At 36.9% G+C, this 24,286-nt stretch overlaps 3 protein-coding genes across 7 annotated transcripts; 1 reads left to right on the top strand and 2 right to left on the bottom strand.

Moving 5' to 3' along the window:
• Positions 1 to 6,848: 6,848 nt before the first annotated feature.
• On the bottom strand, positions 6,849 to 12,076 carry LOC122008051 (histone H2A.Z-specific chaperone CHZ1-like). Of its 5 annotated transcripts, XR_006119178.1 has the most exons (3): positions 11,357 to 11,998; positions 8,545 to 8,606; positions 6,849 to 7,192 (listed from the first exon to the last, which is right to left on the bottom strand). XR_006119178.1 is itself a non-coding variant. In XM_042563631.1 (2 exons), exon 1 carries the CDS (start codon positions 11,913 to 11,915, stop codon positions 11,379 to 11,381), a length of 537 nt encoding a protein of 178 aa, XP_042419565.1. In that variant the 5' UTR covers positions 11,916 to 11,998; the 3' UTR covers positions 6,849 to 7,192; positions 11,357 to 11,378. The 5 variants fall into 5 exon arrangements, 4 of the variants coding, with proteins under 4 accessions (XP_042419565.1, XP_042419564.1, XP_042419566.1 ...); XM_042563631.1 differs by lacking the exon at positions 8,545 to 8,606; XM_042563630.1 differs by lacking the exon at positions 8,545 to 8,606 and having other exon boundaries at positions 6,849 to 7,152.
• A 52-nt stretch (positions 12,077 to 12,128) lies between these two features.
• LOC122008050 (probable protein S-acyltransferase 6) lies at positions 12,129 to 16,194 on the bottom strand. Its single transcript, XM_042563629.1, has 6 exons — positions 15,912 to 16,194; positions 15,450 to 15,577; positions 15,163 to 15,345; positions 14,288 to 14,593; positions 12,907 to 13,140; positions 12,129 to 12,833 (listed from the first exon to the last, which is right to left on the bottom strand). The coding sequence occupies exons 2-6, from the start codon at positions 15,564 to 15,566 to the stop codon at positions 12,348 to 12,350; spliced, it is 1,326 nt and encodes a 441-aa protein (XP_042419563.1). The 5' UTR covers positions 15,567 to 15,577; positions 15,912 to 16,194; the 3' UTR covers positions 12,129 to 12,347.
• A 3,557-nt stretch (positions 16,195 to 19,751) lies between these two features.
• On the top strand, positions 19,752 to 24,286 carry LOC122008049 (calnexin homolog). The gene is made up of 6 exons (XM_042563628.1): positions 19,752 to 19,935; positions 20,015 to 20,084; positions 22,272 to 23,398; positions 23,483 to 23,554; positions 23,647 to 23,766; positions 23,853 to 24,286. The coding sequence occupies exons 1-6, from the start codon at positions 19,855 to 19,857 to the stop codon at positions 24,009 to 24,011; spliced, it is 1,629 nt and encodes a 542-aa protein (XP_042419562.1). The 5' UTR covers positions 19,752 to 19,854; the 3' UTR covers positions 24,012 to 24,286.

Raw genomic sequence — 24,286 nt, 5'->3', positions numbered from 1 at the left:
TGAGCTCCTCTCCAGCTCTATATAAGGAGCTTTGCACTTCACCAGAGGTACGCGTTCTACGATATTTGGAGTCACTTCTTCGTTGTTCGCTTACCTGACTTGAGCGTCGGAGGGTCGTCGCCGGGAACCCCTTCCCGGCCCGACTTCTGTGCAGGTTCATCGGAGGTCCGTGCGGACAGTCAGGAGATCTACGTCAGCCGTTTGGGGAGCTCCACGTGCCCAGTGTCCGTTGATTCAGCTTTCGGACAGGATCAGTAACCATGATTTAAAAAGAGAAGTTTTAATTAATATTTCTTTTTTTGTGGTTGTCTACATGTTTTAAAAAGAGAGATTAATTTTAAAACTTGTTTTTTGTTGCCATGTACAATAGAAAATTTAAAAGAGAGGGATTTTAATTGTTGTTAAAATTTCCTTTTTAAAGGGATGTCATAAATAAGGAAGTTTTAATTATGTTTAAAAAAAATTCTTTTTTGTCATGACCAAGGATTATAAAAGAGAAGAAGAGGGTGCCTCATGAGACACACAACCTAAGTCTTGCCTCCTCTCTTCTCTTCCTTGTGGCCAGCCCTCTCTCTTCCTCTTCTCACTTTGTTTCTTCTCTTAGGCCAGCGGCACCATCTTCCTCTCTTCCCTTTCTTCTTCTAAGGTCGACACCTATCTCATCTTAGTGGCCGAAACTTGAAAAGAAAATAATAGATCCTTAGTGGCCGGTTGTTTAGAGGGGAAGAAGAAGAAGAAGAAGAAGGAAATTTCCTATTTTGACATCCCTTGGTGGCTCGAGTTTCTTGGAGGCAAAGAAGTGGTTTGGGTGGAGTTATCTTGGTAGATCGTTACCCACACAACGTCCAAGAGGAGGAGAGAAATACAACAGAAGATCAAGAGGTCTTTAGCTATAAAGAAAGGTATAACTAATTAATGGTTTCCGCTTCGAATTAATTAGTTAGTTTTCTTTACATGGATTTTGAAACACCAACACAAGAGGCTAGCGATTTTATGTTTCGATTTCGTGCTATCGATTTTGTATTTCGATTTTGTTTTTCGATCTTGTGTTTCTATTGTGGTCTTTGTAGTTAAACCTAGGGTTATTGTAAAAAAGTTAAATATCTAATTTCTTTGAAAGGCTTTGTCTAGGAAGTGGTGGATGATCCCATAATCAAGAAGGCCTAGTGCCTCGCCATGTTTAACCTGGAAGCCAATCTTTGAAATAGATATTTAATCAACTTCTGTAATATGATTTAACTTATGAAGATCACATCGGTTAAATTTGGAGTAAAAATGTTAAGTATCGTTTCCAATCCAAGTTTAACTTTTGAAGAGCAACTTGGATTAATAATATTAAGTATCGTTTGCAATCCAAGTTTAACTTTAGTAGAGCACATGGGTAGCTAGGTTAAGTTCTGTGCTTGTATAAATTTTTGTACAGAGGAAACAGAACGGTATCCAGGTGTAGCAACCAACACGAAGAACACAAACAAAAAGTTATAAGGGATAGCTATCAACGCAACACTGCCCTCTGTCACGTTTTGTTTTAAAAACTTACTAAACCAAAGCAACTACTCCAAAACAAAAATCAAAACCCAAACAACCAAAAAATTTCACATACACACAAAAAGCAGTTATGATTCAGGAACAAAATGGTTTCTCCAAAAATAGTTTGGTACTACATACTGAAGCAGAGTATACAAGTATCAAAATAGGATAAGAAAATAGAATAACATAAACTTCAATAAAATTCAGTCAAAATTGTTAATAAAGAGTTCCATTGGTTGAACTTTTAATTTGAAACACCAACTTCAATACATTTTCATAACTTATACGATAAATATAGATTAACTTCTTTGAAAGATACAAAGTATGTGCCACAGGCTTGTTCATAGGGAGAGTCGAGATGTATATTGACTACCTTGGGCCAAACCGAGTAAGCTGAAGGAGTCGCGAAAGCAGCTTCAGCGAAAGCAGCTTCACAATCAACTAAACAAAAGAAAATCGAGCGACATTAAAATCCAAACAGAGAAAAGTCGATTTGGATAAAAAAAATATAAAATTTGTAAAATCAGCTAAGGAAACTAGCATAACCCATTTGAACACTTATAGAAATACCTTATACCTCGATTCGTTGGTTGAATCCTTCGCTAGGGAAGGAGGAGGGTAAACCCTAAATCTCTTTCAAGAGACGAAGGAGGGGAGATTTAGGATAGGGGAGGGCTGTGTTGGGACTCTTGGCGGTCGGCTTGAGGGAGTGAATTGCTTGAAAAAGAAATAATACATTTCCCGTTCTTTCAATTCTTATTAAAAGCAACTATAATAGTAAATGAAAATGACAACTTAAAAGATGAGGTACCAGATTTACTTGGTTACAACCTAGCTGGTTGTTAATCCAAGACCAATGAAAGCACTAAAATAAAATCTCCTTTGTTGAAGGCGGAGAAGTCTCTTACACTCATTGAAAGCTTAGAAAGTTGCTAGGAAATTAAAACTAGAGTTGATTCATAAGTCGTTATCTATTTTCTACCTCCAGGGGCCTTTTTATAATTCTTGAGAAACTCTATACGTGGGTGGAAGGCGCCTCCAATAGGTTGGAAGGCGCCTCTGGCGAGGCGCCAAAGGATAAAACTTTATCCCTTGGCAACGGTAAAATTAGCCTGGTCGAAGGTGCCTTCCATATACATTGAAAGCACCTTCCATGCACATTGAAGGCGCCTTCCAGCAAAAGACTCCAGCGACTACCGAGCTTCACTCTCTTCCTCTGGCTCTTCCGCTTGGGTGATTTTGGCCAACTAAAATAGGGCTCACCCGAAACCATTTTCAGCTTTCTCCTCGAGCAGGCTTTCACTCCAGCTTCTCGTCCCTCAGAACGTCGCGCACGTCCTTTCTCGTCCATCGGTTTACTCTTCCATAGCAACTCATCCCTCGGATGCATCGAGCTCATCGGCTCCCTTCCCGTGTCATCCTTCTCGCTAGTTGCGTCTTCCGCTCGACTTCTTGTGTTCCTAAGCTCCTATACACTTAGACACAAGGTTCAAACATAATAAGACCTAACTTTAACTTGGTTGATCACATCAAAACTATCACGGAATTTCAACAATCTCTCCCTTTTTAATGTGCATCAACCCTAGTTCAAGTTAGGGGAAAAAATAAACAAATTGCAATAACATAAGTTTTGTAAAGAAATTACAAAATTAAGTTAAGTATTAACAAGCATTAATTTGCAAAACTAAATTAGGCAATAAAATGTGATTTTTAAAAAATAGTGTCTCTTACTCCCCAAAAAGTATCTCTTACTCCCCCTAAACTTATACATATTCCTCCCCCTTTGATCACATAAAAAAAATAGGGAAAAATAATAGAAAAAGTTAGAAGATTTTGAAATTAATTTTTGGGGTAGTTAAAAAATAATTTCAAACAGAAAAAATATCCATAAAGACATACATTGACTAATAAAAAAAAACTTTAACTTATTAAAAGATTATAACAGTTATCAGTTACTTAATTAAATATTTATTTCAATAATTGACTTCCAGGGTATGGCGAGGCACTAGGCCTTCTTGATTATTGGAGCAATAACTACTTTCTAAACAAAGCCTCTTAAAAAAACTAATCATTTAATTTCCTTTCTGAATGCCAAAAAAAATAATTCAATTCAAATATATTTTTGGAACCCAATATAAGTTCCTTCTTACTGGGTTAACTAAAAATTTAGGGGGTACATAACTTCTAGGGATTTTTCTAAGTTGTCCCTGATGTTTTCTAATGTACCAGTTTAGTCTACCATACTTTCTAAATTTTGGTTTGCTCAAACTCAAACATGCATGATTATTTTTCAACTTTTCAATTTCTATTTTTAATTTATCATTTTCTAATTCTAAATTATCATGCATTTCTAAGGGACGTGATTTAGCTAATTATCTTTTTAAATTAATGCTTTCTTTTTCTAATTTGTACAAATTTTTAAAAAATATTTTGATAAAATTAAAAGACTGCTCTGGAGATAGTGCACGTACCTCACTTACCTCGTGATCTGATGCTTCCCTTTCATCGCAGTTTTCCTCTGATGATTCTCCCCCTTCATCGATGCTCATTTCTGAGCTACTTTCATCTTCTTCTCAGTGGTCGACCAGTAAGGCCAATTTGGCATATTCTTCGATCTCGGACTCAGAGGACGATGATTCATCCCAAGTGGCATTTAAATTCTTGTGCTTGGATCTTGTTGGTGCTTTGCCCTTATCCTTCTCCTTTTCCTTTAGTTTGGGGCATTTATCCTTGATGTGCCCTTCTTCGTTGCAGTTGTAACATCAAACCTTCCTTTTGTTTCAATAATCCCTTTTTATCTTCAACTTAAATTTATTAGATTAAATAAACTTATTAAACTTCCTTACCAACAGTGCTGCTTCATTTTCGTCGATGGATGTTTTGGAGTCAGGATCTTCCTTCTTGGCTTTCAAGGTAAGATTGTTGTTCGACTTTTCGATTTCTTTAGAATTTGCACATCGAGTTTCGTGAAGTTCAAAGGTAGAAAATAAATTCTCTAGTGTACTTACCTCAAAATCCTTAGGGATGTAGTATGTATCTACTAAGGATGACCATTCTGGAGTTCTCAGGAAGGCGTTGAGCGCATACCGAATTGCATCTCGATTCGTTACCGATTCTCTGAGATTGTTGAGCTAAGTGATGAGTTCTTTTATTCATGCTTGGAGTTGCGCTACGTTTTCTCTATTGTTCATCCGTAGATTTGATAGCTGGGTTCGGAGGATGTCTCGCCTCGTTAATTTCACTTCTGAAGTGCCTTCGTGGAGTTCTAGGAACTTCTCCCAAAGCTGTTTGGTGGAGTCGTAGCTGCCGATTCGATTGACCTCCTGAGGTGGAAGGATGCTCAGCAAATGGAACTCTACTTTACCATTTGCCACGAAGTCGGCTTGCTCCTTTTTCGTCCACTGATATTCTTCTTTGTCTTTTGAAACTACAAACTCATATTTCATAATTAACAGAATTTCAAAATCTGTTTTAAATAATATCTCCATCCGGCGTTTCTATTGTGTGAAGTCTCCCTCGAATTTTGGTGGGTGAATACTTGCACCGGCCATCATCTTGTTGTTTCAATCAACGGTTAGTCCTTCTGAGGTGTCCTGGCTCTGATACCACTTGTTGGGACCCTTGGCGGTCGGCTTGAGGGAGTGAATTGCCTGAAAAGGAAATAATACCTTTCCCGTTCTTTCAATTCTAATTAAAAGCAACTATAATAGTAAATGAAAATGATAACTTAAAAGACGAGGCACTAGATTTACTTAATTACAACCTAAGTGGTTGTTAATCTAAGACCAATGAAAGCACTAAAAGAAAAATTCCTTCATTGAAGGCGGAAAAACCTCTTACACTCGTTGAAAGCTTAGAAAGTTGTTAGGAAATTAAAACCATAGTTGATTCAGAAGTCGTTATCTATTTCCTACCTCCAGAGGTCTTTTTATAGCTCATGGGAAACTCTATCCGTGGTGGAAGGCGCCTCCAATATACTGGAAGACGCCTCTAGTGAGGCGCCAAAAGATAAAGCTTTATCTCTTGGCAATGATAAAATTAGCTTGGTCGAAGGCGCCTTCCATGCACATTGAAGGCGCATTCCATGTACATTGAAGGCGCCTTCCAATAGAAGACTCAAGCTGCTACCGAGCTTCACTATCTTCCTCTGGCTCTTCCGCTTGGGTGATTTTGGCCAACCGAAATAGGATTCACCCGAACCCATTTTCCGACCTTCTCCTCGAGCAAGCTTCCACTCCGGCTTCTCGTCCCACGGAACGTCACACACGTCCTTTCTCGTCCATCGGTGTACTCTTCCGTAGCATCTCATCCCTCGGATACACCGAGCCCGTCGGCTCCCTTCCTGTGTCATCCTTCTCGCTAGTTGCGTCTTCCGCTCGAGTTTTTGTGTTCTTAAGTTCCTGCACACTTAGACACAAGGTTCAAACACAACATAACCTAATTTTAACTTGGTTGATCATATCAAAATTACCATGAAATTCCAACATACTGGGAAGGAGGAGGGTTTCGCTATCGATATCTTTGAAGAGACGAATGAGGAGAGATTTAGGGCAAGGGAGGGCTGGGGAAGAAGGTAGACGTGGAGAGATTTCGGTGAACGTTCAATGGGCGTGGAGAGATTTCGCGTGGAAGAATTTAGGACAAGGAGCCAAGAAGGTAAAGAGAAATGAGCACCGAGAGATTTAAGAGAGATACAGCAGAGAGAAAAAATAAACTTTTTTAATGCTGACGTGAAAATATCCATGTGAAAATTGGTCGAGATGAAATTTTGAGATGTATATCATTTCTTTAATATAGCTTTGAGCGAATTATAAAAAAGATGTTAAATGATGAAGGTTATTTTGACAATTCTTTGACTGGAATTATAATTTTACTTTTTAAAACTTGATCCAACCATGTTACATGCAGTGTTAGAAAATCAATACCATAGAGAAAGAAGTTTTTTATTCTTATTTTATAAACTATAGAAGATAAAATGTAATATTCTTAATAAGGGACAAAGAAAAAGATAACTTATGGAGTGCAAAACGAAATATTTTCTAAATTTTTCTTCTCCCATATTTTAAGCATGTTTTTAACGTTTTTGCCTTTACAGTATGAGAATGAAAGCCTTGAGTTGTTAACCGTAGACATTAGTCACATATTGAACATCTCTTCTTCTTAGTAGTTCAACTGAAGGCCACAATACAACCATACAACTCTAACCATTATTATCCTTCATCATTATCATATCATAGACTATATCTATGTTCTGGTCGAAGATGCAACATGGCACTAACAAGGCAACTAGATAGGAATTTGAGAGTTGAGAATAGTCGAGTTCAAACTAGATTTTTATATAAACCGGATTTGATGGAATTTTATCTATACCCTGGAAAATAGCAAACACAGAGGCATAACTGCCACTCTAGCGTGTTGATTGCTATTAATCAATCCGTAGAAAATGATAGAGGAAAAAAAATATATTGCACCTAATACTAAAATGCATAGGATGAGAAAAGCTAAGGGAAATGACAAACAAATCAACAGTGTTGATTGTCACTGGTGAGCTGCAAACATCACAATTCTAAAGGGAATGAACAACTGGCTGTTACACGATCTTATCCGCCAACTTCTACTTCCCTGCATAAGAATCCAACCGGTGTGACATAAGCCTCGTGATCTGTTGACAAGGTATGGCATAAAGAATAACGCAGCAGTTTCAGATAACAAAATAATTCAGAGTTAAAACACGCTTCAACATCACTCTTCTTCAAGGAAGGCGATTAAAAAAGCTAAACAAACACCAAGTACTATGAATAAAGCAAATCATTTCATACCATTTAGCAATATACAGGCATACACAATCTCAAGTTTTCATGTAAACACACTTTAACACATCACAGTGGCCATCGAAAGTTGATCAAACAATAGGTCTTCTATCACAGCATTGCAAATAGAGAATCATATATCCATATTACCTACATGCCCTAATATTTCACACCTCACACTGCGTGTATGTTAAAACTCAAACCGCTTACAGTGGAGAAAAATGCTAACATATAGGGTTGGAGTTGTCAGGCGTCCAGCATGACTTCATTGCCCTCCATAAGCTATGTATCTGATCATATTGTTTTGATTTACTTTAATGGATTCGAAGCTTTAAATTAGGATATGGTATCAACCGTACTTGGATCATTCATGTTGCATAAATTACAATCCTATAGTTTTCAGAACTTAAAAACAAACATGGGATTCCCGTGATAAAGCTATACTTAGTCCCATAAATGACTCATACTGAGACATGGACCACAGCTAATCCACTCCTAGTCAAGATTGTACAGATCACATCCTACCCAGGATCAATGAAAGCTTTCTCAACCCTAAGCACAAGATTATAAGATCCCACACTAAAACAAAATATCATTTTGAAAACTATATTTGAAATTTATAATTTATAACATATTATTTTGCAATATCTGGTATCATGATAAATATTTCTAAATTTGTATTCCATATGTTTTCTACATCAATGCTGCAATGTACAACAGAAGGAAAGAAAAATAGCTTTCACACTAGTTTCTCAATTTAACTATAATGCTTCTTGCAGTATCCAAAAGTATTATATTTTATCTAGCTAGCTTATAAATAAAATACATTATACATGACAACAAAAAAGGTTAACTTTTCTGTTGAAATTTAAAAGAACTTCTCATATAATTCTTTTTTTTTTTTTTGAGGTTATATGATATTGAAAAGATGTCTACTTTTCTGAAAGTGTGTGAACTTAAAATTATTCTATTAAGTCAAGCTTGTTCAAATCAACGACATTGGAACAATGAAGGGGCATAGGATCAGGCTATGGATTGTGAGATTCTAGTTCAAGTCCTACTTGAGAGTTTGATCATGTGAGCAAGTTTGGATATTAGGTTCATAAATCCAAAGATCCAAATACAATCTTGATAACTATGATTCTAACTAATATTTCACTCAGAAGAATATAATATCCAAAAATCAGGTACTGATAGGCTTTACTTTCTCCAAAATCCCATTTGCAATTTGTAAGTGCATGCTCATTTGCAGTTTCCGTGGTTTCTCTGACAAATCAAAAGCAATATAAAAGATATGTTATAATGTACTAACTTGTTTTGGTAAGCAGATTAAGATTTACTGCATCATGTATGAATCCGAAGCAAAAAAAAAGATGCTAGATGTTAGCAAAAAAAGTACACAAATTTCACATCAAATAAGTGAGAAGACATTAGAAGAGAAATTGATAACTAATCTCTTGTAAAATTTTACAATTCAATAGATAAGAGATATTATAAAAAAGAAAAAGCGTTGATGAATGAGAAACCTAGTGGTACTTCAACTTGGAAGCATATAGTGGGGGCATTTGTAGCTTTCAACATGGAAATACTTCTGACCACTATTATCCAAAAAAGGAAGTTAATTAGTTCTTGAGTTAATACATTGCCGATGCTGTAAAAACCCAAGGGCATTTAGGTATTTATTTCACAAAATCATAAAAGATCATAGATTGGAGGGTACCTTGTTCAAAATGTGGTTTACCGAGAGGATAGTTCCTCCCACAAGTTCTCGGATAATCCAAACTTATTGACGTAGTATTTATTATCTCATTTAGTGTATGATCCTTGTGTAGAGTGCAATCATTTGTTGAATGATGCTCATCTCAAAGCAAAATTCCTTAAGTGGTGCCCCATATTCTCCTCATTAATCATAATTGATGACCTAGCTTAGTCGACTCTTCGACCTCATCCTTGTGGTGATTAATCACTTCAAAGGTTTATTCTTGTTTAACAACAAAACCCCATAACTGTATTTTGTTCAATCAATAAAGGTGATAAAGTCCTTTCCGTTTCTCAATATGTCACAAATATTATGGCGTGCCAGTTCCAAAGGTTTAGTGTTTCTTTCAATTAAAAGAAAAAACAACTTCGTCATTGTAGCCTCACACAAATCATGCACTTGAACCTTGAGCCAAACTTAAAATTTGGCCATCAGCTACAATTTTAGTAGTTTTTTGTAGTGTCAAAGTCGACATGTTCTAGACACACATGCCAAAAATTCAAAAAACCCAGTTGAATAAGTGTAGGAGGCTTATTGCTCAGATTAGGTTCTACAAAGGTTGATTTGAATAACCCTCTCTTAAGATATCTCTTGCTTACAAAATCTCTTTTCTTCGTAAGTACTACCTAGTCGACATTATCTTCTAGCATGTCTTGACCAACATAAAATAAAATACTGAATTAATTAGCAATTTATATTAATTAATCTTCTATGCCCTTTACATTAAGAATTTTGCGATTAGGCTGACAACTTATATACAGCTTCAATTTCTGAACTACAAATCACAAGTAATCAATTGATCAATGATTATAATTACCATTCCACTAAGAATCATGGGATTGTTAGGATGCCAACTTATAGATTAATATTTTGACAGCCACTCAACGCATGTTATGGAAAAAAACTTATATAGCATTACCTTCTTCTGTACACAGTTTCTCGATTTATTGTATCTCCAATTTAATGGTAATAAATATATAGACATAGTTTTCTATTTATTGTAGCACTAATTTCATGAAAAATAAACATATAACACATCTAAGCAGCTGATGTTTTGCATCATGCTAACTTCGACAGTTCTATCAATTTCCAGAAGCATATTCCTTTGCAAAGGTAGCCAAAACGTTGAAGTGTGTGGAGGGCCATCGCATACAACTTCACACCCCACAATGAGAAAGAGGCAATTCACCCAGGTCCCTAAAAAAGTAACCAAAAAACAACACCTGTGCCTTGACAGATTTCCCACAGGATGCATTAGTAGCTCAGCTGTAATTTCTGCAGGAGGAGGACAATGGCCATCTAAGTCCTATCTGACACTTGAAGCTAGTCATGTAAGTAAAGTAGACCTTTCACAAACAATATAATTAGGTCAAAATTTTACGTCTAGACGGAATTCGTCAACTGATGCCCAACCGAAATATCTAAAACAAGACAATTTATTCCATTCACAACATACATCAGCCGAAACATACTGAACCTCCAGGCTCCAAGTAATATGGGGGAATAAGAGATGGGAAAAAAACCATACGGGATTTTTTGGGGCATAAAACAATATTAGAGCATCCAAGGGGGAGAGGTGATAAAGGAGAGTACAGAACTCTCTCAAGAGGATTTATGATTCTAAACAAATAAAAAAGGGACAAACAAATGTTATCAGGGGTATTGCTTCTTCCTATAACACATTTTAAAGTTTATGATACTATATCTGTAAAGTTCCGATTAGGACCAAGAACCATATCTATGACATATTGAAAGAAAATTCTTGCTTCTTGTGAGACATTTTTCAATTGATATCAAGATGCCTACATGCAATTTTAACAACTTAGTAACCATAATTGACCAAATAATAGGATCCAGTAAATCATGAATAAATCATTTTCTAATTCAGTTCTTGATTAATATAATGCATGAGAACAGAAATTTTCTCCAGTGAACCCTGCACATGTGTTTTCTCCAATTACTCGATTTACTATACTGATAAAGCATACATATCTCTAAGGATGTTATTTGTCTGCAGTCCTTTTTTTGTAGGTTTGCCTGTCATCTGAATGTCATGTATAATATATATTTCAAGTAAACAAACCTACTATTTAAAACATAGGCACACGCAAAACGTCATCTTAGCAAAAAGAAACATTAACTGTTCCTCCCAATCATAGTAAACTCTAGCAAGCAAGAGAATTGTGACAATTGCTTTCACAACAGATCATGAAATCCACCATGGAAATAGACATAAGAAAACTCCCACTAAACTTACCTCTTTAAAGCCGCATTACACCTCATTCGCTGTCATCACTATCATCTCCACCCTGATCGGGGTCGAAATAAGACCCTGGAGGAGGAGGTTCCCGCCGACGCGTCCTCGAAGGAAGGATGTTATCAAGATCGATCTCTGCCAGTGGATCATCCACGAAATCGCTGTCATCATCCTCCTCCCCTCCAACCGCGTCGTCACTATCTCCGCCGCTGCTTTCATCTCTGCCATCGCTGTCGTCGTCCTCTTCCTCCTCTTCCTCCACCAGTATTCCTTTCCCTTTGTCCACCGCCGTTAGCGCACCCTTCCTCTTGACGGCCCCATTAGGGTCAGCCATCGTTTCCTCATTCTGTCCGTCTTCACTGTTGGCTGCATCTTGGGGTTGCGGAACAGGGCCAGATGCGATCTCCGGCTTCTGATGCTTCAGCTTCTTCTCCGGCTCCCCCTCTCCTTCCTCAGGGAATTCGGCATCAGGCTTGCGCTTCGAGGGAAGCAGAGGACTGGGGATGGATCCTTCTAGGGTTTGGGATTCGGCCTCTTCACTGGTCTCGGCCATGGTCATTAGGGTTTTGGCGTAAAGGGGGGTTTGGGAGGGATATCCGTTCCCTCTGGGGTGGAATGACTGAACAGCGACAGGCAGACCATTAAATAGATTGGAAAGATTTCGTTTTACCCCCCTGAAGTTTTTGATTTTTGCTAAGACTTACGATCTTGAACTCCTCGTACTCACCTCTTTGTTTTTTTTTTCTTGGCGAACGTCAGAAAATCTCTCACATTAACAGAAATGCATTCATGTACAAGCACATAAACTCCACGTTATGTTTCTGTCTATACAAAATAAGAATGAAAAATACAGGCAAGTGTCCTTGCATGCTGCTTCGTGAGTCTGCTACTTAGGAGATCCACTTCCATTTAGCTGGACTCGCAGCTGCAGTTTTCCCCCTCTTTTTTTTCATCAAAACCGAAGGTTAAGCAACTGTTTTTTGACTGATTGTTAAGCAAATTCATGGTTCATTACTCTATCATCATATCCATGTGTCATTTTAAACTCAACAGATAAGCTCTCCATGTCTTGTTTCTCCTGCCAGTCTTGGTCCATTTCGAATTCTTTAACATGTTTTGGTGTTTCCCAACTGCCTTTGTCTGCAGAAAATGCTGAATGTGGTGTCTTGGAGCCGAATCTTTCTATTGCTCCGAACTGAAACTGATCCTCCATGCCTTCAAGCTCTTCTGCAGCAGCATTGTGCCGTTTGACAGCTATCTCCAGGTCAAAGCCTGGCTTCATCATACGTGAATTCATAGCTCTCCCCATAGAATGTGATGAAGAGAACCATGATGAATCCTCTTTAGTGATTGCTCTGAAATTATTCATGGATTTAGGGATTCCTGAGAAGAGGATCTCCTTGACGTTATGAATGCATCCATGGTTATATGGATTCTTTTTGCCGTCGTAACGATATCTGAAGTTCTCATATGTTGTCTGCAAGCATATTACTTGTGAGACATGGGACTTTGCATATTAGGAAGTACAACTTTAGCATTAAAGAACTTACCTGATTGGTGCAAACTAAGTAAAGGTGAAAAGTGGACAAGCCTCCAACAAACCAAGCTCCTATGAATGTATAAATGATGAGAATTCCAGAAACAGGTGATTGCAGAACAGCTTCCCAGAGATTGCAGTGATATGCTTCCATGATCTTTGTGAGGTTAACCCAGCAGAAGGAAAAGACGTATAGACATAGTAATGTCGTGGACGTGACGAACATAAAAAAGAAACGATAGTTCCTCTGCTTGCACAAAATAGATAAATATAAGTCTCGATGAATGAAACATGTGTTGTCTGAACATGCTTGGAAATTATATTATTTTTATTTGACAATTAAAAAGTTTGAAGCTAACCAAGAATAGAATGACTGGTATACACAATAATGAAATGCAAGGACTCAAAATGTTTGCTATAGCACGACGGCATGGCATGTATATAAACAATGGTTACCCACCCAACCTTTACAAGTGAGTTAGGTGTAACCAAAACTTCATGCTCGAGCAGTATAAGTTACAGTCCTATCATTCTGACTGTGGCATCAATAAATGAGCTTCAAGGGCCACTCTCAAGCCATCAAAAAGGTGTGGAAATCTAGCACTGTTTTGGTCAAAGTTTTCCTTCCATGAATCATCTCAAATTAAGAGTTAACATTAAGCTCTAGATATAAGAAGGCCAACCTCAAGTTATCATATGTTTGTCTTGCTAACTGGAATCTCTTAGAAGAAACTATACAAGAAATAGGAAAACTGAAAGCATTCAAACACGCAAGTCTGTGAAACAAAAAAAGGTTATGTATTTTCAATTGAAAAGGAGGTAGTTCGTGGAAATAAGTTGTTATTTGAACATTATTCCTGCAAGTAAAATTCAACCAACATTGAGATGATGACTCTCCTTGGTATTAAAAATTAGCCTCTAATGTGTTAAAAACGGCCAATGACAACATCAAGAAGAATGACAGCATAATACAGTAGCTTAGGGTGGAAGCTAGTAGTAAATGAGAGGAAGAACTTGATGAATTTGAACAATGAAGTTTTTCAGATTGCAAGTCAAGGTTAGCAGAACCACCTTGAACGTCAGGACCTAAGAGTAGCTAAAACCTGGGCAATGTTAAAGTCAAATCAGGCTAAGTTTTTAATTCCAAGCTACTCTTTATTAATCTTATCCTTGCTAATTTAATCTGACTAGTGTTGTATCAGGACATTGGCTACCAATAATCTGGAAGAATGATGGCACTTTTAGTTCATGAGATATTGAATCTCTTTTTTATCCAATTCTATCTCTCTTTGCTTGGCAACTCTAGTTAAATTAAATTGCATCTGATTCATGACCATGGACGATTCAACATTTTAAAACAAATAAGGTGTAGAAAGTAAAGAAGAAAATCGTACTCTTCCGATACACTGGCCAACCCAGGGGCAATGATGATCAAATCGTTCAACACAGTTGTTGCAAATTGAGCAATGGGAGCAACGAGGCGGACGATAAAGCATGCATGTATTGCAATATTTGACTTTCACAACAATGCCATTAACAAATACATCCTTGGTCAATGGCAAAACTGAGCCGCCATAAGCTCCTGACCACTCTGCAGAGATAGTGGAGTTGCTTTCAACATCTGTTAGTTCAGGAGGCTGTGCATTGCGAGGAACAATCCCTGGATCTCTGCCCGAAGTGAGAAATAGCATAAGAATATCCTGCATATAACAAAAACCAAGAATACTGATGATACTATTAATGATAGATCAAAAGCTTCCAGCGAATGCTAAAATGGAAGTTCACAAAACCATCACCCCTGCATTTTGAATTACAGTTATTTCTGTGTTAGAGTTGAAAATTCTAAACTAGATTGTTCTCTTACAAATTCTTGGGGAAGTAAATTTCGATCCAGTTGTGTTTTGGCTTATTATTACGATCATTTCTCAAGAATAATCATGGACACTGGGGCTTTACATCTGATGAGTCTTTAAGTTTTTAGTTGCAACTTTATTTTGAAACTTACAATATATACACGCTTGACGTCGAAGGTGTAAGTTTACTTTCAGAAGGCATAACCGAGATGAAACAAAAGAAGGACAACTAATTGTGTATAAGTAATTAAGTTGTCTGAGCCTCACCCTGCAACAAAACACATTTCTTTATTTGTCTAAACCCACCCCGTAAAATTCAATCTAAAACTGATGTGCTAGCTGGAAAAGGAATTCTGCATAGTAAGAGAAGCTAAACCATAAATGATGAAATAATATTACGAGGAAGAGCCACTCACATAAGCAGTAAAGACAACAGCGAAATCAACAATAAAATTTCCCAAGTGATGCTGAAACTCATTCACCAACTTGTCTGAAACAAATAACACAAAGAAGATAACTGGGACAACAATGAGAGGTACTGTGAGCGTTAAGGATCTCACATCTGGACCAAATATAAGTCTCCCTCCGAAACAGAATTTCTTCAAGAGATTAAAATGGAGATAATTAGTTGCTTTTTCAACTTAAGAGCATCTATCAGATTGATTAGCTGCAAGAAAAAGCATGAGGTTGGGGATCTAATTACATTGCTTCCTTTCCACACTTGATACAACCGCTTTGACGCACCATCTGTCTCAATGATCTTCTGATTCGAATCAGTAGTATGATGAGGAAGAGAGTTTTCGGGCATTTTACCTTGCATCCTATTAATATCTGATAAAACAAATTATATTGCCAACGTGTTAGTATCAGAAACATCAAAGCAAGTTTCCCCTTTGAATTGGAAACAATGTTAACTCCCCACAACAAAATGCATGTCAACCAGATTAAAAAAAAATGACAGATTCAGATCATTGCTAAATTAAATTGCCAAAGTAATACCAATCTAAGGTGGTAACCATTCAGAAAATTGATCTCATAGATAAAATAACTGGAAATAACAAACAATAATGAAATATCGAATTAAAGATGAAAACTTAGACGAGGATCGAAAGAAAACCACAATCCGAAGAGGATGAAGGGACTAGGAACAAGATTGGAACATCACCTCGACCAAGAAGAAACAATGGGGCGAAACGGGGGAAACCCTAGGCCGTGGCTACGCGCGATTCGGTTCCAAGTCAGCCGACCAGTTTACCACCGACAAGCTGATAGGATCGGCGACCCCAGGCCTAGGTAATGATCAGAGGAACTACGTGTCGGAATCCCGAGCTCATCGGCGGCTGGACGAGCTCCGATTCAGCGACGACGCAGCGGGAGGCGGGGGAGGAAGAATTGATGCCGTTGCTCTTTGTTATCGTTTTATTGGAAGCTAAAAATGGAGAAACCGCGCCAAGTAGGCGATGGTTGGTCGATGAACGGGCGCGGACCAAATGGCAAAAAGAACCCCAAATTGGATGCAAAATGACATCCGTGTCCTCACCTTTCTTTATTCGAACCCAAAGGCGTAATCGATCCAGACACACCGTACCTTGATAATTATAAAAAGGCGCTCAAATTTATCGGATCTTCCTTTCTCTCTCGTGCCAAATCTAAATTTTTTCTCTGTCGTTTTCATGTAATTTTTCTCCTTTTCTTCTCTTTCTTCTCATTAAATTTTTTAATTTTTACTCCTCCCACCAAGATTAATCTAGAGTATCTATGAGTAGCCTAAAATAAATAATAGAGTACATCTTTAGAATCCTTACTATTTTAAAAATTTAAAGAACATAAATGAATATAATATAAATTGATCAATGAATTTTGATCAAAATTTATTGATAAATCAAGACTATTTAAATTTTTATAAACTTGTACTCATATGATAAAATTAAGTAAGAGAAAGTTACATATGATGTCAAATCTTAGTTCTGACAAAAGACATGATATGAAAGGATCAAGCACAATATGGACCTGATATGAGAGGATCAAGCCCAACATGATTTTGCTCACAATATTCCTTTAATTAGAATCAATGTTTGACGTCATATCTACCTTCTTCTCACTCAATTATACCGAATGAACGTAAATTTATAAAAAAAATAAAATCTAAATAACTTAGGTTTATTAGTGGATTTCGGTTAAAATTCAATGATTAATCTATAGAGTTCATATTGCACTCATTTTATATCCCGTGAATTTCTGAGGTTACAAGAATTTCAGGTGTCCTCCATTACATGTTTCGGGCTCTCCGGAGATGCTCCAGTATTATGCTAACTTTCAGTTAAAATATTTTGGCCTAGTCTCCTTGAGACTAAGACCAACATGAACCTAATTTGCTCAAATCAAGCCCACGTTGGGCATGATATTCTCATATCATGCACACATTGGGTTTGATCCTCTCATATCATACCCACACCATGCTTACAATGTTCCTTTAATTAGAACTAAGATTTGATATCATATCTATCTTTCTCACTCAACCCTACATGATGAGGAACTTTACATAAATCAAAATAGCTTAAGTGCATTAGTAGATTTTGGTCAAAACCCACTAATCAACCTAAAGAGCTTAGATTACAAACATTTCATGTCATGTGTGAAAGTACCCCTGGGTAGTTTTGATGTAGTCAACCAAGTTCAGTTAAGTCCTATTGTATTTGATCTTTGTGTCTAAGTGTGTAGGAGCTTAGGAACACAAGAAGTCGAGTGGAAGATGCGGTTAATGAGAAGGATGACACAGGAAGGGAGTCGATGGTCTCGGTGCATCCAAACGATGAGGTGCTGCGGAAGAGTATATCAGTGGACGAGAAAGATATACACGACGTTCGAGGGACGAGAAGCCGGGGAGGAAGTCTGCTTGAGAAGAAGATCGGAGTTGGGTTTGGGCGAGCTCAATTCCGGATGAACAGTGTTGAAAACGGAGCGAAAAATGGTTAACAAGGGAAGTTAACCATTTTCGGATGAACAGTGATGAAGACACCCTCAAAGGCTTTGATCAAAGATGCTTTCTGTGAACAGTACTGAAGATGCTTTCAAGGGATGGAAGGCACCTCACCTTCGTACTGTGTATCGAATGCGCCTTCGAAGCCTTTGAAGGCAACTTCCGATAGTCGTTAGTGAAGATAACATTTTATCTTCGCATGGATAAAATTTAACCGATTGAAGGCGCCTTGAACCCTCTTAAAGGTACTTTCCACCCTCGAATAAGATTTTTCAGGAACTATAAAAATACCCCTAGAGCTAGGAAATAAAAATACAACTGTAACTACAACTCTTGTAATCTTTCCTAGTCATTTTTGAGTTGTTAACATGTGTAAAAGACTTTTCCGTCTTCGACGAAGAAGATTTTTAGTGAGCTTTCTTCTACCTTGGATTAACAACTATGTAGGTTGTAACTAAGTAAATCTTGAACTTTTACCTACTCTTTTAAGTTTGTATTTCTCTATGTAAATTGTTTTTTTATTAATTAACTTATGATACTAATCTAAGTCAAAAGAAGAAGAAAGGGGTTATTTTTATATTACAAGCAATTCACCCCCTCTTGTCGACCCCGCTGCACCAACAATTGATATCAAAGCCAGAACAACTCAAAAGGACTAACCGTCAACTGAAGCACCGAGACGATGGTCGGACCAAACATCTATCTGCCAACATTTGAGAGGGAGTTTGAGTTTTGGAAACATAAAATGGAGGTCTTCTTCAAGACGAATTTTAACATCATGTTAAGTATCAAAAAATGGTTTCAAAGTACCCAAAACAACAGACAAAAAAGAACTTGAGGAATACTGATGGAGCAAACAACAAAGAAACGAATTCATGGCTAATGGTAAGGTTGAATTTCATCTACTTAATGTTTTACCTGTGCATGAACTTGAAAGAATTGGCGACTATACATGTGCAAAAGAACTTTAGGAAAAGTTCTTGGAACACCACAAAGAGTCAAGACAAGAAAAATCTGATCCTTCGATGGATATCTCTTCGTCATCATAGGAATCCAAGATCGAGGAGATCAATGACATAATCCTAATGACAAATCATCAAAGAAAAGATGAAAACAGCTCAGAAATGAGCATCGATGAAGGGGGAAGACCATCAGAGGAAAGCTACAATAAAGGAGGAGAATCAAAACACAAGGTAAATGAAGTACGTGCATTATCTCTCAAGCAATCTTATGAGTTTATCAAAAATACTTTCTAAAAATAGATGTAACTTAGAAAAAATAAAATGCTAAGATAAAAATGTCCTTAATCAATTCATACGCGTTAGAAATATATGATAATTTAAAAAGTTTATTCAAAGGAAATAGAAGATAGAAAGGAAAGTTGTAGGTATATGAAAGAGAAAAAAAAAAAGAGTAAAAAGTAAGAATTAACAAAGGAGTAGAACGAGATGACAATATCAATTAGTATGACCTATGATAATTATCAAAATGTGTAATTTGTCTTCCCAACTTTGCTTGTCTTTTGAGCAATTGCATTAAAAACTATAAGGTGTTATTTTAATAACTTGAGCCATTCTTTTCAAATTTATCAAAGATTATTTTTTAAATATTTATATTTTATTAATTGTATATTATTTTATATTGTTTTAAAAAATATATAATTTTTGTTCCCACGGATGTTGTACGGTAAATATAAAAATAATAAAAAAATTTAATTTTAAATGGGATAAATATTTTAAAAATGAGTTTTGAATGTATATAAACTATACTCTAAATTACTATAGACTATCTTTAAAATTAATACATCTAAAAATATATATATAATTTATTCATGCCGATTCATTATCAAATATTGACCGTCTATTAGAAGCTATTGTCAGATCAAACGGCTGTCTAAATAGTGGTTCTACTGAACCTGCGTCCCATAGGTGTTGAATGACATGGCGCAACTCTATTCGTATAAGCGACGTGGTCTCTCAGTTCATTGGCGGAGACAAGTCACTCCGGGTCCTTTTAATCGTCCCCGAATCAAGTGAAGGCGAAGGAGTTCCTCGCTCCGCCCTCTCATCTTTCGGAGATCGCGGTCGTTGCTCGCTCGTTCCGTCGCGATCTCCTCTCTCCCCTCATAATGGGTGGGAGGAACTTGACGGCACCGCTTGTCTTGATGTTTATTGCGGCCCTTTTCTCCCAGATTTGGGCGTCGGATCCGGTAGTTTTTCCCTTTTCCGCGAATTTTCTCTTCAGCTTGAATTTGAGATGTAGATAATAATTTAGCCTATTTGTTTCAGTTGTTCTACGAATCGTTTGACGAGTCTTTCGAGGGGCGATGGATTGTCTCCGAGAAGGCGGACTACGAAGGTAAATTCCTTCCGGATCTGCTCTTGATTCTTGGGTGCAGTAAATTTTCTGTCGACAGTGCGAAGATTTCACCTTGCAACTGGCTGCTTTCAATTTTGTTGATAGGTTCGCCGAATCTGTGATCACTTTCTACAAATCTAAGGAAGAAAAAAAAATATGGAAATTAATTAAGAATAAAAAAAATAGTGTAATTTAAGCGCTTCTATTGTAGATCAGTTAGTCCTAAAAAAAATAGTAGATAGGTGAGCAAGGGCTCACCTTGTTTTTACGAGCATAATCTACTAATTCTGGGTAACTATTGAGACATTCTGGATTTGTCGCTGACCATGTTGCATAGCTAAGGAACAACTAGTCACTTGGACCTGATAAATTTAGTTGGATTAGGTTCTAACTTTTTTTTTAGCTTCTGGAGCTAGAGTGTATTTTTTTTGTTGGCTCAGTCTATTGATTAATATCAACGGTTTAAATCTCTGATTTGTTTACCCAGTAAAGCCATATTAGTATTCGATGCTAAGAAACTCAACCACAAGTCTAACAGGTTCTAATTTAGATTTTTTTTGAAATTATTGTATTTCTCTAACGATATATTGTGCAGATCAAGTGTCAGGAGCCTGTTTATATTCTCATTATCTTGTCTTGTATAAATGTCAAACATTTACTTCATATGTTATTTTTGGCAATAAGTAGAAGTCAAGCTACACTGCTGAAAATAAATGTTCTTAGTTTATTGATACACAAACTAGCTTATCACGGAACAAAAGTTTCTCATAATTCTAATCATAAAGAAATTAGTTGGAAAGCCTAATTGAATTTACCAACCACATCTAAGTGATTCCATCGGTTGATGGCATTTGGTTTCATCTAATAAATGAAGTTATGGTGTTTATATCCTGGATGTTTCATGAAAGAATATGACTTTGAAACTACTAAAAAAATTATACCTTTATCTTAATGTACTTTCACATAAATTGGCATTTGCTACAATGAGGCACAATTTCCAGCGGGTGCATGCCTTCGGAAAAAAACTCCTCCCATCCCCTAGCCATTTGCATTAGACTATAAGCTGAGCCCGTGATTTATCTCCCTTCACCTAACCTGGGACAGGCTGTGAGGGGCACTCGAGTGAGTGTAATCAATTTTTTTTTAAACAATTTCATATAAGCTGGCAACCTTATGATGTATCTTTACAATGCTGGTACTATAACAAATATCTAAATTGAAAATAATTAAATAACTTGATTGCTTAAACACATGACATAATTAAGTTGGTTATTATCCAATTATTCTCGTTTGTACATATAAGACACTATTTAATAATCCAAAAAAAATTCTTAGAGATATGTGATGTACTCTCTTTGTTTTAATGATTCAACGTTGGCAATTTAGAATGTCATTACTAGCATGGTGTGGTGTTTTTTTTGAGTTTTTGAGTACCGAAGTTTTCATCACCAAAGTGGCAACCAACCTTAGCTGTTTTTCAACCTCAAGTTTATCTAGTAAATGTATTTGATAATGAAAAACAATAATTTCTTATAAGAAATAAGATCATATAATATCAATTATGATGAAATAATTGATAAAATGAAATGTTAAATTCAGTAAACATATTTTCAAGTAAAATAGTACTAACTGCAGTAAGTTTAAGTCTAGGAATTATTATTCCTTTCAATTAGAATAAGTTTGACATTTCCTTTTCCAAAGTGCTTCTTTATTTCCTTGGAAGCATAACATAATCAAAGGAAGTTTAGACCAAGCAACTGTTGATTATGAACATTGTGTGATAACTTTATAATTATATACATTATTTCTTTTTTAATTTTCAATTATACGGCCTCTATATATTTATCTAGTTGGTTAATGTGAATTTCTTTTATTTAATAGTGTCATATCAGGATGATAACTTGGGAGAAAGAGCCATTCTATCCCTCATATATTATAACATTAAGACTTTCTTGTTAGGTTTTCGTTTTTATAGTTATTCCTTGTCAATCAGGAATAGAATTCATAATGAAAATTTAATATAATTGTTCTGATTTTTTCCCCTCCGAGATAGAGTAGAAAACGTGGTCTGCAGACTAAAATTTTTAAGCAAATATGTATACTGAATTTTTCAAACCTGGGTCATATGTATTTATTTTCTTTGGGGGCCAATGCATCTTTCTTACAATGTCTCATTTTGTTGATTAGGTACATGGAAACACTCGAAGAGTGATGGTCATGAAGACTATGGGCTTCTTGTCAGCGAACAAGCCAGAAAATATGCGATTGTCAAGGAACTTGAGGAGCCAGTTGCTCTCAAGGATGGAACAGTTCTTCAGTTTGAAGTCCGGTTACAAAATGGACTTGAATGTGGAGGCGCATATCTTAAGTACCTACGTCCACAAGAAGCTGGATGGACTCCTAAGGGATTTAATAATGAGTCTCCATTTACTATCATGTTTGGACCTGATAAGTGTGGGTCTACAAATAAGGTGCACTTCATCCTTCAGCACAAGAATCCTAAAACTGGAAAGTTTGTGGAACACCATCTGAAGTATCCTCCATCAGTACCATTTGACAAAAATTCTCATGTTTATACTGCTATTCTGAAACCTGACAATGAGCTGAAAATTTTGATTGACGGTGAAGAGAAGAAAAAGGCGAATTTATTGTCTTCTGATGACTTTGAGCCAGCTCTTATCCCGCCCAAAACAATTCCTGACCATGATGACAAGAAACCTGAGGATTGGGATGAGCGAGCTAAAATTCCAGACCCTGATGCAGTAAAGCCTGATGACTGGGATGAAGATGCGCCAATGGAGATTGAAGATGAGGAAGCTGTCAAACCAGAAGGATGGCTGGATGATGAACCTGCGGAAACTGATGACCCTGAAGCAACAAAGCCAGAGGATTGGGATGATGAAGAGGATGGAGAATGGGAAGCACCCAAGGTTGACAACCCCAAGTGTGAAGCAGCACCCGGCTGTGGAGAGTGGAAGAGGCCCATGAAGAGGAATCCAGCATACAAGGGGAAGTGGTCTGCTCCTCTAATTGACAATCCGAACTACAAGGGTATCTGGAAGCCACAAGAGATAGATAACCCCGAATACTTCGAACTGGACAAACCGAACATTGAGCCTATTGATGCCATTGGTATTGAGATATGGACCATGCAGGATGGGATTCTGTTTGACAATATTTTGATATCTACTGACGAGAAGGTTGCTGAGTCGTATCGGTTGGAGACATGGAAGCCTAAGTATGACGTTGAGAAAGAAAAGCAGAAGGCTGAAGACGCTGGTGCTGGGTTTAAAGATGGACTTTCAGGTCTCCAGGTAATGTTTAGTTCTACTAACTCTAATAAACTAAATAAAGCTGCTGCTGTACCCTTCTCACACCCAATGCCATTGTTATTGCAGAAGAAGATATTTGATGTTCTCTACAGGATAGCAGACATTCCTTTCTTGAAACCACACCAGATAAAAATCATTGTATGTTCTATTATCTATAAGATTTTCCTATTTATATTCCTATCTTAAATCCAGATTAGTCCTTTCACATTTGATGACTGATTTTGGAGCAGGATGTTATTGAGAAAGCAGAGAAACAACCTACCGTCACCATTGGAGTTCTGGTATCCACGGTAGTGGTATTTGCCACTGTCATAGTCAGGCTTCTCTTTGGTAGCAAAAAGAAACCTCAGGTGAGTCGTTGAGAGGCTTTCAATCTGGCTATGTTCTATCTTTAGATATATCTGGGTGTTGACTTCCTAAACCTTGCATTTGACAGAGACAAGTCTCAGCACCGTCTGCTTCCAAAACCAAGTCAGCCGAAACTGTTGGGAATGATTCTCCAGGCACTAATGGCACTAATGAAGAGAAAGAAGAGAATGTAAAAGTTGATGATGCATCTGCTCCTCGAGCTCGGAAATCCAGAAGGGAGACCTGAGGTAGCAAGCTCTTCAAATTTTGTGAGATGTTCCGAGTTTAGATATGCGTTGCGTTGTTAGGCTTTCCGGTGGCGGCTGAAGCGCACACTTGCCTCCTTCCAATTAAAAGTTAGCTTTACAATTTGTCTTTGTGGACTAGAAATCTATGGCTTATATAATTTCTTGTAATTTGCTTCTTTGGACAATTTTTTTTAGAGTTAACATAGCTTCTTGTATTTGCTTAGTTAAACATTCTTAGAACTTTTATTATGAAAAAACATTAATTTATTTTTAA

The sequence above is a fragment of the Zingiber officinale genome, chromosome 8A, assembly GCF_018446385.1.
Source record: "Zingiber officinale cultivar Zhangliang chromosome 8A, Zo_v1.1, whole genome shotgun sequence".
Classification (NCBI taxonomy): domain Eukaryota; kingdom Viridiplantae; phylum Streptophyta; class Magnoliopsida; order Zingiberales; family Zingiberaceae; genus Zingiber; species Zingiber officinale.
This window is presented reverse-complemented; position numbering and strand designations above follow the sequence as displayed.

Excerpts from the sequence above, each read along its gene's own strand:
- LOC122008051 (XM_042563632.1), bottom strand. The coding sequence starts at position 11,915 with ATGACCATGGCCGAGACCAGTGAAGAGGCCGAATCCCAAACCCTAGAA.
- LOC122008050 (XM_042563629.1), bottom strand. The coding sequence starts at position 15,566 with ATGCAAGGTAAAATGCCCGAAAACTCTCTTCCTCATCATACTACTGAT. Across the intron at positions 15,346-15,449 it reads AAGTGTGGAAAGGAAGCAAT|AAATTCTGTTTCGGAGGGAG; the intron begins GTAATTAGATCC and ends AATCTCTTGAAG. Across the intron at positions 14,594-15,162 it reads CTGTTGTCTTTACTGCTTAT|GATATTCTTATGCTATTTCT; the intron begins GTGAGTGGCTCT and ends TGTTATATGCAG.
- LOC122008049 (XM_042563628.1), top strand. The coding sequence starts at position 19,855 with ATGGGTGGGAGGAACTTGACGGCACCGCTTGTCTTGATGTTTATTGCG. Across the intron at positions 23,399-23,482 it reads ATGGACTTTCAGGTCTCCAG|AAGAAGATATTTGATGTTCT; the intron begins GTAATGTTTAGT and ends TTGTTATTGCAG. Across the intron at positions 23,555-23,646 it reads CACACCAGATAAAAATCATT|GATGTTATTGAGAAAGCAGA; the intron begins GTATGTTCTATT and ends ATTTTGGAGCAG.